We start from the raw sequence: 14890 nt of genomic DNA, 5'->3' as shown, positions 1-14890 counted from the left end.
CCTCTAAATAAAATCTAGTTAATTATACAAGAGAAACTTTAAAATGTTTGTTTTGCAAAAGCAGAAAAGTTACTGTTATCAAGAAAGAAAAAATCTTCATTACAAAACCCTGCAGCATGAGGAGTGTGGAGGGTTGAGCAGACACTGAGAATTCCTCATCCCTCGCTGCCTCCCAGGTGGCTGATGTCACATATCTGGGAGTGGTATGCAGTGACTTGTTTCATTCAAGACTGGAAGTAAATGATACACTGGTGACCTTAGCACAGTGTCTGGGTCCTGCTGGAGTCCCAAGATATGACAACAACAGGTGCTTAAAGGCAATGTCATTGGCCCTGTTGGTGATTGTATTAGGGTTTAGACATGGGTTCCAGATACTTTTAGACAAAAAGTAGAAAGGAACTAGATATCAAATTATCAACAAAAGAGACACGGATGTATAGAACAGACTTTTCAACTCTGTGGGAGAAGGCTCTCTGTGGGAGAGGGTGGGATCATCCGAGAGAATAGCATTGAAACATGTATGTTTTCAAGTGTGAAACAGATTGCCAGCCCAGGTTGGATGCATGAGACAAGTGCTCAGGGCTGGTGCACTGGGAAGACCCAGAGGGATGGGATGGAGAGGGAGGTGGGAGGTGGCTGATTCATGTCAATGTATGGCAAAAACCGATACAATATTGTAAAGTAATTAGCTTCCAACTAATAAAAATAGATGAAAAAGAAAAAAAAACAAGGGAATTCAAGAAAAACTTGAAATACTTCATTGACTACACTAAAGCCTTTGACTGTGTGGGTCACAACAAACTGTGGAAAATTCTTAAAGTGATGGGAATACCAAGCCACCTTACCTACTTCCTGAGAAACCTGTATGCAGATCAAGAAGCAACAGTTAGAACCAGACACGAAAGAACGGACTACTTCAAAATTGGAACAGGAATATGTCAAGGTTGTATATTGTCACCTTGCTTATTTAACTTATATGCAGAGTACATCATGTGAAACGCTGGGCTGGATGAAGCTCAGGCTGGAGTCAAGCTTGCTGGGAGAAATATCAATAACTTCAGATATGCAGATGACACCACCCTCATGGCAGAAAGTGAAGATGAACTAAAGAGCCTCTTGATGAGGGTGAAAGAGGAGAGTGAAAAAGCTGGCTTAAAACTCAACATTCAAAAAACCAAGATCATGGCATCCAGTCCCATCACTTCACAGCAAACAGATGGCGGGGAGTGGGAAATGGAAACAGTGACAGACTATATTTTCTTGGGGTCCAAAATTACTGTGGACTGTGACTGTAGCCATGAAATTAAAAGACGCTTACTCCTTGGAAGAAAAGCTATAACAAACCTAGATAGCATTTTAAGAAGCAGAGACATCACTTTGCCGACAACAGTCCGTCTAGTCAAAGCTATTGTTTTCCCAGTAGTCATATATCTATGTGAGATTTGGACCATAAAGAAAGCTGAATGCCAAAAAATTGATGCTATTTAACTGTGGTGCTGGAGAAGACTCTTAGAGTCCCTTGGACAGCAAGGAGATCAAACCAGTCAATCCTAAAGGAAATCAACTCTGAATATTCACTGGAAAGAATACTTTGGCCACCTGATGCAAAGAGTTGACTCTCTGGAAAAGATCCTGATGCTGGAAAAGATTGTAGACAGGAGGAGAAGGGGAGGACAGAGGATGAGATGGTTGGATGGCATCACAGACTCTGGACATTAGTTTGAGTGCACTTGGGGGAGATGGTGAGGGACAGGGAAGCCTGGCTTGCTGCAGTCCATGGGGTCACAAAGAATTGGACACGGTTGATTGAGGGACTGAACAACAGAACAGTAAGTAAAAGCACAGGCTTTGGACTCAATTTAACTTGGGGTGAACTCCAGCCCTGCTACCTACTGATTATGTAACCAAGTTGCTTAACTCTCTGCACCTCAGTCTTAGCATCTGCACAAATGAAATGATAACAGTACTTAACTCAAGGGGATGAAAATTAAATGGGATGATGCACATAAATGGCTTTGTGTTTAGCACATGGGTTACTGCCCTGTTCTGCTTGCCCTAAGAAGGACGAGGAACTTAGACCAGAGATGTGATGGAAAGCCCAAGGGGTATTGGTGACCTTTTGTGGGGGAGGGGTGTGTAGGAAAGACTTTAGAAAAAGTGACTTCTGAGCCCCCTGAGGGACACAGCAAGCCCTAATTACATGGATATTCTTTCTAATACTGCTGTTGCAAATATTAGTATTGGGTAAAGCATGTTTTTGGTTATTGGATCTTCCAGAAAAAGCACACATTTAAAAGTTTTTTTAGAGTTTATTTATTTTTTCAGTTTATTTATTTATTTATTTTACTTTACAATATGTATTGGTTTTGCCATACATTGACATGAATCCACCATGGGTGTACATTTTTTTAAAAACAAGTTGTTGTTTTTTTTTAAGTTTAAAATTCTTGAGTTATTAGAAAGGCCATATGATGCCCTAAGAAAGACTGAGGAAGTTGGAGACTGATGGGAAGGATTTGAGATGGCAGCCTGCCTCGGATATACCATTTGAAAATGAAAGTGTTAGTTGCTCAGTCGTGTCTGACTCTGCGACCCCATGGTCGATCCACGGGATTCTCCAGGCAAGAATACTGGAGTGGGTTGCCAGCCATTCCCTTCTCCAGGGAAGCTTCCCGACCCAGGGATCGAACCCGGGTCTCCTGCATTGCAGGCTGATTCTTTACCATATGAGCTACCAGAGAAGCTAGATGTACCACTTATTAAAACCAAACAACAAACACACAGCAGAGGGTAGAAAGAGGTAATCTGAATGGAGAAGTAACGTGTGAGCATGCGTGCTAATGGGCCTACGGAAGCTGCAGTGGCCAACATCTGAGCATGCGTGCTAATGGACCTACGTAACCAACCGGCAGTGGCCAGTTTTGGCGGGAGCCAATCCTGCTTCAAGCAGGAAACTTCAAGTTTCCACCCACTTTGAATAGGCACTCCTGTGTCTGGAGAATTGACTGTTAGGTGACCCCATTCCTGCCTCTCTTACCCCGCCCACTCTCCTGATCTCTGATTGGCCAGATCAAGTTTGCTTACTGTTCTGATTGGTTGGTTGTCCTTGGTCGGTTGAATTGTGGGATTTCGTCCCGACGTCGAGCGGCACTTCGTCGCCGCTTCACCTCTGAGGTAAGCCCTCTCTGAGGGTCTCTCTAGTCAGGTTAAGGGGAGCAAGTAAAAAAACTGGGAGCTACTGTCGATAATTCAAGCAACTGAATATTTTCTGTACCTCCTAACATCCTCAAAATCGTTACGACTGAAAGGCTTTAAGTTAAAGCCTTTCGGGGTGATCCCCGTCAGGCAGACATAAAACTATAATTATCTTCGGTCTGTGAGACTTCCTAATTGTTCTCCCTGAGGGAAGCAAGACTCCCCTCAGTCCGAGAAACCCACAAATGAACCAGAAGCCCCTATATTTCCTCAACCAGAGAGGTTGCCTAAGGGACTCTTTTATTGCCTCCTCTGGTATAAAGAATCAATGTTCTTGGCCTCAGACTCTCCCTTCCCTGAGAGAAACTCCCAAAGCTCTCCCTTCCCCGAGAGAAATTCCCAATGCTATCGGTTTGGAGGACACCAGATTGCTTCATTGAAACTTCCCACATTCTCAGCCTGAGTGATGGGTGATCCTGTAGTGTCAGAGATGCCAGCTTTCTTCACTTTAATAATTTTCAAAAAGGTAGTAATAGCCTTTTTAAAATCAGGATATAGTTGATTTATAATATATTAATTTCACACATACAACAAATTGATTCAATGTATTTATAGATTATACTTCCTTTAATGTTACTACAAAATAATGATACTTTTTGTATTGTACAATATGTCCTTATTGCTTATTTGCATGCTTATTTCTTTGTTGGTTTCTTAAGTAATAACATACGGTGTTTGTCTTCTTCTGTCTGATTTATTTCACTAGCATAATATACTCCAAGTCCATTCATGTTACAAATGACAAAATTTTATTCTTTTTGTGACTGAGTAGTATTCCCTTGTGTGTCACTCACACACACACACATATGCATATATATATATATATATATATACATACAGACACACATACATACACCAAAGCTTCATCCGTTATCTGTTTATAGATACTTAAGTTGCTTTCTATATCTTGGCTAGTATAAATAATGCTGCTGTGCATATTAGGCTGTGTGTATCTTTTCAAATTAATTCTTTTGTTTTGTTTTGGTTATATACCCAGGAATGGAATTACTGGGTCTATTGTAGTTCTATTTTTAGTTTTTTGATGTACCTTCACACTGTTTTCCACAGTGGCTAAACCAATTTACATTCCCACCAACAATATATGAAAGTACCCTTTTTCCACATCCTCCCCCAATGTTTGTTGTTTGTGGTCTTTTTGATGATAGCCATTCTGGGAGGTGTGAGGTGATATCTCATAGTGTTGGGTTTTTTTAATATTTATTTATTTGGCTGCACTGGGTCTTAGTTGTGGTACATGGGATCTTCAGTCTTCAATGCTGCATGCAGAATATTTAGTTAAGGCATGCAAAATCTTTTTAGTTGCCATATGTGTACTCTTAGTTGTGGCATGTAAATTCTTAGTTGAGGCATGTGAACTCTTAGTTGCAGCATGGGGGTCTAGTTCCCTGACTAGGGACTAAACCCAGGGCCCCTGCATTGGGTGCATGGAGTCTTAGCTGCTGAACCACCAGGGAAGTCCCTCTCATTGTGGTTTTGATTTACATTTCTATGATGATTAGCAATATTGGGCATCTTTTCATTGACTTGGCTGTTTGCATGTCTTCTTCAGAAAAATGCCTATTCAGTTATTCTGCCCATTTTTAAATAGGGCTCTTTGGTTTTTTAATATTTTTATAAGCTATTTATATAATTTAGAAATTAACCCTTTATCAGTCATATCATTTGCAAATATTTCTCTCTTTCAGTAGGTTGTCTTTTTGTTTTGTCAGTGGTTTCCTTTGCTGTGCAAAAGATTTTAAGTTTAATTAGGTACCATTTTTTCTTTTTGTTTAGTTTGCTTTAAGAGACAGGTATAAAAAATATTGCTACAATATATGTCAAAGAGTGTTCTGTCTGTGTTTTCTTCTAGGAGTTTTATGGTCTTATATTTAGGTCTTTAATCCATTTTGAGTTTATTTTTTATATGGTGTAAGAAAATGTTCTAATTTCATTATTTACATGCAGCTGTCCAGTATTCCTAGCACCACTTATTAAAGAGAATTACCTTTTCTCCCTTGTATATTTTTTTCTCCTTTGTCACAGATTAATTGACCATATGCGCATGGGTTTGTTTCTGGACTTTATAATCTTTTTCATCTACCTATGTGTCTGGTTTTGTGCCATTTGTTTTGATATTGTTTTTTTTTCATTTATTTTTATTAGTTGGAGGCTAATTACTTTACAGTGTTGTAGTGGTTTTGCCATACATTAACATAAATCAGCCATGGGTTTACATATATGCAAGACAGAAAAAGAGACACAGATGTGTAGAACAGACTTTTGGGCTCTATGGGAGAAGGCGAGGGTGGGATGATCTGAGAGAATAGCATCGAAACATGTATATTATCAAGTGTGATATTGTTTTGATTACTGTAGCTTTGTAGTATAGTCTGAAGACACCTTCAGCTACTAGTTTGTGAGTGTGATACCTCCAGCTCTGTTCTTGTTTCTCAAGATTATTTTGGCTATCTGGAGTCTTTTGGGTTTCCACACAAAATTTATTTATTTCTTTTCCCAATTATTTTTATTAGTTGGAGGCTAATTACTTTACAATATTGTAGTGGTTTTTGCCATACATTGACATGAATCAGCCATGGAGTTACATGTATTCCCCATCCCGATCCCCCCTCCCACCTCCCTCCCCATCCCATCCCTCTGGGTCATCCCAGTGCACCAGCCCCGAGCGCTTGTCTGATGCATCCAACCTGGACTGGCCATCTGTTTCACACTTGATAATATACACGTTTCGATGCTGTTCTCTCAGATCATCCCACCCTCGCCTTCTCCCACAGAGTCCAAAAGTCTGTTCTGTACATCTGTGTCTCTTTTTCTGTCTTGCATATAGGGTTATCGTTACCATCTTTCTAAATTCCATATATATGTGTTAGTATACTGTATTGGTGTTTTTCTTTCTGGCTTACTTCACTCTGTATAATGGGTTCCAGTTTCATCCATCTCATTAGAACTGATTCAAATGAATTCTTTTTAATGGCTGAGTAATATTCCATGGTGTATATGTACCCCAGCTTCCTTATCCATTCGTCTGCTGATGGGCATCTAGGTTGCTTCCATGTCCTGGCTATTATAAACAGTGCTGTGATGAACATTGGGGTGCACGTGTCTCTTTCAGATCTGGTTTCCTCGGTGTGTATGCCCAGAAGTGGTACTGCTGGGTCATATGGCAGTTCTATTTCCAGTTTTTTAAGGAATCTCCACACTGTTCTCCATAGTGGCTGTACTAGTTTGCATTCCCACCAACAGTGTAAGAAGGTTCCCTTTTCTCCACATCCTCTCCAGCATTTATTGCTTGTAGACTTTTGGATAGCAGCCATTCTGACTGGCGGGGTTTCCACACAAAATTTAAAATTATTTTTTCTAGTTCTGTGAAAAATGCCATCTCTAGGTAATCTTTTATGATCCTTTGTATTTATGTGGTGTTGGTTGTAACTTCTCCGTCTTCATTTCTGATTTTATTTATTTGGGCCTAGTAATACACTTTAAATTCACTCATATTAGTGATCTTCATTTCTTTTCAACAGAGCGAAATCCCACATCCCTCTCCCTGAAAACTGAAACCTTTCAATCAGAGACACCATATGATCTCTGGAACTTACCTCCCCTGTCCTCCTTTGCCTCAAAACAGCCCCCCTCAATAATACTATACATTGACTTCACTACTTCCCCAACAAGTTTCTTATATCTTTCCTTCAAAATAAGCCAAACCAGGCAAGCTACTAACAACAGTAACCAACCTCCCTCAAAGACTCAGTGCTGCTTTGATCATGCACACAGAAAACATGTCATCCTTAATCACTACTTCTCTCAGAGACCTCCAGCTCCCTGTTCTCATCTGATTTCCCCACCCTCATGTCCTTCCTCAGGGACAGATAAGCCAAGGATGGAGAAAAGTAGAACCTTAATTACAGGTGACTAACTGAGTGTGCAGTTCCTTCAACACTTTCTCCCCCGATAGAACCTTTGGCCTTGTGGCTGGAGAGACCCAGGCTGTGTTCCTTCTAGATAAGCGCCATGAACAGAGGCAGCTTCTCCGAAAACTCCAGGGAAGATAGGCAGAAATTAGAGAAGGAATCCAAGGTGAGTTGATCTGGAGAGGGCAGAGGAGTGGCCCAGGGGACAATGTATGGTGACTAGATTTCTGGGCATTGGGGGTTGGGAGAGGGTCAGAGGCACTGGGAACAAGGAGCAGCATGTCAGGAGGAGATCCTGAGCTTCTGACCCTCACTCTGTCCTTGCCTGGTATCCTTGGGGCACTGGATTGGATGGCTCTCAGTCTATTCTGGAAGGTGAGAGAAGAGCATGTCACCAGCATTAAGCACCTACTACATGCCAGACAAGAGCCTAGGCAATGTTACCCATTTTCTCTGTTAGCCATGACTAGAGAGGGATTATTAGCTCCATTTTATAGATCTAACATGGAGGCCCTGCAGCCAAGGAAGAGCTCCTGGCTGAAAGTCAGACATGTTTAGCTGAGTCATTGCTGGGATTTATTTTTCTTTCTATTTTAGAATTTCAAGATTATTTCCAAATACTTCTCTAAGGAAGAGTGGGCACGTCTGGGATACTCGGAGAAAATCAGCTATGTGTATATGAAGAGAAACTATGAAACCATGACTCGTCTAGGTAATAGGATGTTCTGGGTCCAGACAAGGCTGGGAATAAATGACAATTCCTCTTTACAAGCCATGGTTTATTCTTCTTAGGCTATGCCAAGTGTCCCACATTTGTTCTTTTCTGTGGGAAGAAATCCCAGGGCAGTTTTCAAGCCTTCTGCACTTTCAAATCCTGTGCAGGGCTGTGGGCTGAGAGTGGCCACAGAGATGCTCAGACCTGAATTCCATGCATTTCTCTCTCACTGGCCGTGGTTCAGATTCCCCCTGCCCAGCTGATGAACTTTACTGTTGGTGCTGTGAGCCAGCATTTCCCCCTCCTCTCAGGTTGTCTGTTAAGAAACAAATATTTTGCATTATTCTAGGTCTCAAGGGTACTCTACCAGCTTTCATGCATCCTAAAAAGGGAGCCACAGAATCCAAGCATTGTGATTCTAAAATTAAGAACCCCAAGGAAAAGGGTAAGTGACAGGAAAGAGTCTCCTGAAGCCCATTTATGCTGGGTTCCAGATGGGGAAAGATTCTCAGGACTTTGTTCCCTCAAAAGCATCATGGTTGAGTGAAAAAAAAATTGAATGCAGAAGGTTAAGCACAGTCAGAGGCCATTCATATATAACCCTAAAACATGCAAAACAAGAATATATATATTTTTTTATGGATAGAAAGTATTTGGTAAATGTATAAAAACGAGAATGATAATAAAACCCATCAAACTCTGGAATGAAGAAGTGGAAAAGGAAGGAGGGTAGGGATCAGTGAGGGCCACACAGATGGCTTTAGCTGTGACTTGTTTATAGTGTTTTGTTATATTTTGAATAAAGAGCTCAGAGCAATCTGAAGTAGTTGTGAGATAATATTGAAATCCAGCTAGACCCAATGGTAGATGCGTGTTTCAAATAGTATTGTCCATAATTTTATGCATGTTTGAAACATTTCTTTTTAAAAGAGTTAGTTCTTGCTAAGCACCATTAATGAATCACAGGATGATTAAGAAAAATTTAAAGTGTAAATCCACTCAAAACTTCCAAAATAATAGTGCATAGGTACTGGATAACTATCTTAAGAAAATGATTAACATATTATGTAATGACATATGGCTGTTTGCTTGTGTTTTATCAAAACCAAATAGTTGTCTCACTCCTAATCAAACCTGGTTCTATGTGGTGAGTTTGGAAGAGAGTTTAAGAGAGTAATCTTCCACACATTGACCTTTTCTACTGGTCAATGAGCAGAGGCAATGTAAGGTTTAAAAAGTGACAGATTCTAGAAATCTTTGTACATCTGAGCAGTGTATGTACTCACTTAAAAAGGGGATGGGATGTGTTCATTTGCTCTTTTGCTCTGACAGCACAGTTGTGAGAAGACAGGGTAAAAATGTTCAAAATGTCTCCAGCAGTCCTTTGTTTGAATCTAGTTTAACAGACCAGATTCCACAAGCTCCCAGAATTACTGTAAGAGGGCTAAAAAGCCAGTGCTTGAGTATCTACAAAGTTTTTGATATTAAAGAGGTATCTTTATACTGGAAACATTCCATAACCACTGGACTAAGTCATCCATGGTTCATTTCACATTTAACAGTTTCATTAAGGTGTAATTGATGCACTATGAAATTCACCATTTTAAGTATAGAGTGATTTTTGGCTAAAGACCAATCAATTTACTTCTTTGGGGAAAAAAGTAAGAAATGTATAATATGATAGGATAAGGCAATGATGGGGTTTAGTTTGCATTTTATAAACCATCAGAAGAAAAATTCTGAATTGATGCTACAAATAAATACCAAAACCGTTGTTATTCAAAGGCTAGTCTCAGAGTAACTCCTTGATGAGTGGACTCGTCACCCTCTGCTGCAGAAATCCCTGATACCACAGGAGTCTCTGCAACTTGAGAATGTTTACCAACAACAAAAACAAATTTCTGACTTGTCACCTCCTTTTAGATGAATCTCCTCAAGGGACTTCCAACATGCAATTGAGAAAACGCCAGAAGGTGAGTGCCTCCCAGATCCAAAGAACCAGAGACTGTTTATCTCTCTGTAGATGTGAATATTGGGATAAAATTGGGAAAATAGCCTGGCCCTCACTGCCTCCCTTTCCTGACCTCTTTATCACAATTCCTGATGTAGTACCAAGAGCTAAATAATAATTAACAACAATTGTGATAGCTGTTACTTCTTTTGATTTCATAGTGATGACATACTATTTTAGGCAGTTCACATGGATTAGTGTATTTAGCCCTTAAAACTTCTATAATGTTACTGCTATTATTATCCCCAAATAATAATGAGGGTATTATTAGTATTATTAAATACTGATGCTCATAATAATGCAGATACTGTGGTATAGAGATGTTAAATAATCTGCTTGAGACCACAGTGGCCGTTCCCTTCTCCAGAGGATCTTACTAACCCAGGGATCAAACCTGGGTCTCCTGCATTGCAGGCAGATTCTTTACCATCTAAGCCACCAGGGGAGCCCAACAGTGGCAGTGGTAGTAGTCTAATCCAAAGCCCCAAACCATTTCCAAATTCATAAGCTTTTTCACATGTTTCTGAAGCTCAGGCATTTCCCCTAAACTTTGCAGATGCTGCTGACACTTCTGTTTAGACACCCACTCTCACAACAGGGCCCCTTTCGTGTTGCTTGGGAATCACTTGAGCTGTCAGCCCCTCTCCTGTGAGCTCCTTAGGGACCTTGTCTGCCCCTGAGGCATCTCTGAAGCCCCAGTTCCAGCCCAGGAAGACCCCTAGAGGTTTACTGCATAAGTTCTTCCACAATTGCAGATTAAACTATAGTTTAGAGGGTAAAGAGATCTGGTGGTTGGGTTACCAGTACCAGTGTGGACACGGTTGAAGAGAGAATTCAAAGAGGGATCATAAAAGTGTTTGTTTTTATTATTGTCACATTTAAACAGCATTTATAGCCTTAGAAGTTTCTTTCACTTAGCTTGTTTTACAGTTGTTCACTGATACATAAATAAGGGAGCTGATTATATAGTTATCGTTCACAGTTTTATAAACAAGAGCTGAATGAAGGTTAGCTTTAAGATCATTGGTCAGTGACACACCCTGACACAAGTAGAATTGGTACAGGAACCACCTCACCTAATTCCACGTGAAATGTTCTTGCCAAGGTAGGACAGGATGTCACATCTGGCATCACTTTCTTGGCTGTCTGCGTGAATTTATGTGAACCATTCTCTCTTCTCCTTTCCCTATATTCATCTCTCCCACACCATTTGCCAGCAGTGTTTTGTCCCCTCTGTACATTGTTCCCGCAGCTGTCAACTAGCTTATCTTCAATCCCTTAGATTTTATAGAAGCCCCTCCTCATTTTCACAGACCTCATGGACTGTTAGAATGCTCTACTTTCCCATACCTTTCATGTACCACACTCCTGCTCACATGGAGATTTCTTTTGGTGAGGGTGTCAGTCTGGAAAAAGCGTGAAAACAAGCATTCTAATCCTGGAAACACCTTTCATTTAGACCATTCCATTTCCTTCTAACTTCCTAGATTATTTGTAATTTAGGTACAGGTAATATAATGATCCCCCAGACTTGTTGAGAACGTTAATTAAGGTACTGCACAAGAAAACAGTTTGTAAGCTCTAAAGCACTTGAGAAATGGATACTGATTGTATGCGACTTTCACATTAAAAAGGTGGAGTCCAAGAAGCCTGTAAAGGAAAAAAAACGTTCGGAGTTAGAACCAGGAACATCAGGCCCAGAGCAGGCTCAGAGACAGATGTGCCCCTGGGACAAAGCAAGTACCTCTTCTCAGCAGAGTGAGAAAACATCAGGTAAGAGAAACAACTTTTCTTACTTGTTTGGGAACAACTCCTCTGTCTTCCCTGGTCATGTTCAAGTGAATGGGTTAGTCATGGGAGATGGATCCTGGACAGGCCTAGGGCCAGGCTGGGCTGAGAGCTTGCTCAGCTCCAGCTGAAACTTTTGAGCTGACTTCCAGGGTCATCACTGCTGGGGCCTGGATTTGATCCCTGATCAAGGAACTAAGATCCCACAAACCACTTGGCATGGCCAAATTTTTTTTTAAAAGCTAACTTACAGAATCACAGATCTGAGTTGTTGTCAATATGAAAGCCATGTAACTGGAAGAAGCCTTTCAAATTCTCTGAGCTCCAGATTCCTAGTCCATAAAATGGAAATAAAGAATCAGAGTTTGCAGGCTCTTCAAAGGTGTTCAATTCAAGGGACTTTGCTGGCAGTCCAGTGGTTAAGACTGCGCTTACTCTGCAGGGAGCATGGGTTCAATCCCTGGTGGGGGAACTCAGGTCATTCCATCTGTGATAACTTGGGAACACATCTTACTCAGAGTTTTATCCCCACCCTCAGCTCAATGCCTGACACACAGTATGCCCTTAACATATCTGCTGAGTGAAAGAAGGTCGGAATAAATGTGGTAAGTAATCTAAACTTTTGGACACTAAACTAATCTAAAGTAATCTAAACTATTGGGACACTAAACCTGACGATGAAAGGAGCCAGAAGCTAAAACTCTTAACTGCCGTTTGGTGTGTATTTGGTGTGTTTTGGTGTGGATTTAACCTCTCAGCCTCTTCGAGCCAGAAAGTGTGCAAAACAGACTATGTAGAAGTCCTGTGGCCACTTGGGAGGGAGAAGGCATCTCCTTATCTGACAAGACAGGACCCGACACTCCCTAACCCACCCAACCCCCATTTACCAACTCTTCTCCAGGATCCAAGAGAAAGAAGGTTAATGTTTGGGCCCACAGACTGCGAGAAAGAAAACCAGTGGCCTATGAAGAGATCAGTGATCCCGAGGAAGATGACTAACTCTGTAAGTGACCTTTCTCTCCATCCCCACATCCCTGCAAAAGGCACTGTTCTCATATGGTAGTTGTATCCCATCTTGTCAGTTTTTGCTTTCTCCCAGTCCCTTGGGGGTGCAGCTCTGAGGCTAAATGAGAAGGATTCCCATGCTTTTTCTACTTCCTGCTCTGTATATCCAGAGATCTTCCCTCCCCAGGATGCTGTGGGCTCCCAAACCCCAGGTCAGCTTCTAGCATGTAGGCCACACCTTCCTCTAGCCAAAAAACTCACTGGACAGTTGACAGAGTCACTGCAGCCAGAACAGAAGGTTGGTCTTAAGGAGCAGTAAGAGGTGCACATAGACCACAAGGCAGGATGGAATCGGAGTGCACAGGGGCCATGCAGTTCAAAATGAGGAGCTGAATAGTAATTTATCAGTCAGTGGGAACTCGTTGTCACTTATTTTCCTTCTCTTTCCTTGCCTCAGCCTCAGAGATGTGACAAGTGCCCATGATAAGAAGCAGAACTTGGTGGCTATTCGTGAACATGGGCATGGCTTTGAATTCCTAGCATGTGAAAGAAGGAGTTCACAACAGTTAAACAGGATTTTTCTTACTGTGTGCCAACCGTTGTTAGTTATTAAAGTTGTGTTAATGAGCAAGACATATACCTAATGTGTGTTTCTGTCTATGTATCCATGCCTCTAGGGCTTCCCAGGTGGTGCTAGTGGTAAAGAACCTGCCTGCCAAATGAGACGCAGGTTTGATCCCTTGGTCAGGGCAATCCCCTGGAGGAGGGCATTGGCGACCCACTCCAGTATTCTTGCCTAGAGAATCTTATGGACAGAGGAGTCTGGCAGGCTACAGTTCATAGGATCACACAAAGTTGGACACGACTGAAGTGACTTAGCATGCACACACATCCACGCCTCTACCTTAAAAATAAACAAATATTGTCATATATCCTTTGTACAGAACAGCACTAACCTCCCCCTCTCCAGATGTAACTACTGAGGGCAGTTCTGTGTGTTTTATTGCAGACATTTTTTTCTGTATTTACACACACACATAGGGTACCAATATGAGCATCTCTCACCTGCTTTTCCCCATTAGCAGCATGTCCTGAACAAGTCTGTCTCACTCTGTTTCCTGTTCAGCAGGTGCTCCAAACCCCCATTATTCATTCACTCAGCATCAGTCACTGACAATAAATGTTTACAAGTTTTTCCCAGTTGTTTGCTCTTCCCACTCTTGTGCACACAGCACTGTGCACCTGTATCAGTGTTTCTTTAGCACATGTTCCTAGAAATGGAATTGTTGTGTCATAGTGTTCATTCATCCAACACCTAATGAGTCTGTACTGTGTACTGAGCGCCATACTAGGTCCTGGAGAGACATCAGGGAACAAGATAAACAACAGTTCCTGCCCACGTGAAGGTGCCAGTCTAGCGGGGGTTGTTGCTAGTTTTTATTTTGATGAATGCTGTACCTGCTCTGTACTGGAGCGGGATTCTGCAGGTGGTTGGACACCTTGGCTGTTGCTCTCTCTAAGATCTTCAGGCTCATGGGGCTGGGACAGTTCATTTGAAAGTGTGTGGGAGGAGACAGAGATGAAACTGTCAATTGGGGAACGTGGAGGAATAGGGAAGAAGAGGTCCAGTGTCAGGCCCATGGTGAATAGTAATGGAAGAGTTCACTTAGTCATGATTCAAGGGAGCAAAAGATGGAAAAGTCCACTGGACAGAGGCAGGAAATTGCCCAACTCAGGTCCAAGGGCTTGGGAGCTGGGATGGGGGTCAAGTGTTAAGAATGGGACAGTCCTCTCCAAGATGGACCATTGCAGGCCACAGAGCTGGAACAGTCAGTTCTGGGGAAGGGAAGAGAAGAGTCTATTTTAGAACAAATCATTATGTGTGTTGGGGGACATTAAAGCTACCAACAGAAATCCAAGGTGACTTGCATGGGACATCAAACACCAGCCCCAGATGGCGGCAGTGTTGCACCATTTTGACCATCCACTGCCCATCACCTTGGCCTCCTGGCTCTCATCCAGCCTTGGAAGGTCTCCACTCTTCTGCTGAAGCTGCCATCTCCCCTACCCCTGCCTTCATCCCACCTCTGGACTCGTCCCTCTCACCCCAACAGATTTGGATCAAAGATGGGAGAAACCATAAATCAGCAGAGGATGGGCTCCTGGACTCTGACTGGTCCCTGTAAC

At 41.9% G+C, this 14890-nt stretch overlaps 1 protein-coding gene across 1 annotated transcript; it reads left to right on the top strand.

Moving 5' to 3' along the window:
- Window positions 1–3040: 3040 nt before the first annotated feature.
- SSX4 (SSX family member 4) lies at window positions 3041–13336 on the top strand. Its single transcript, XM_043896572.1, has 8 exons — window positions 3041–3174; window positions 7229–7350; window positions 7782–7896; window positions 8249–8344; window positions 9823–9872; window positions 11545–11683; window positions 12600–12701; window positions 13161–13336. Exons 2-7 carry the CDS (start codon window positions 7285–7287, stop codon window positions 12695–12697), a joined length of 564 nt encoding a protein of 187 aa, XP_043752507.1. The 5' UTR covers window positions 3041–3174; window positions 7229–7284; the 3' UTR covers window positions 12698–12701; window positions 13161–13336.
- The last annotated feature ends 1554 nt before the right edge of the window (window positions 13337–14890 follow it).

Source organism: Cervus elaphus, chromosome X (genome assembly GCF_910594005.1).
Source record: "Cervus elaphus chromosome X, mCerEla1.1, whole genome shotgun sequence".
NCBI classification, from domain to species: domain Eukaryota; kingdom Metazoa; phylum Chordata; class Mammalia; order Artiodactyla; family Cervidae; genus Cervus; species Cervus elaphus.
Note: the sequence above shows the minus strand (reverse complement) of the source record. Positions and strands in the feature narration are given on the sequence as shown.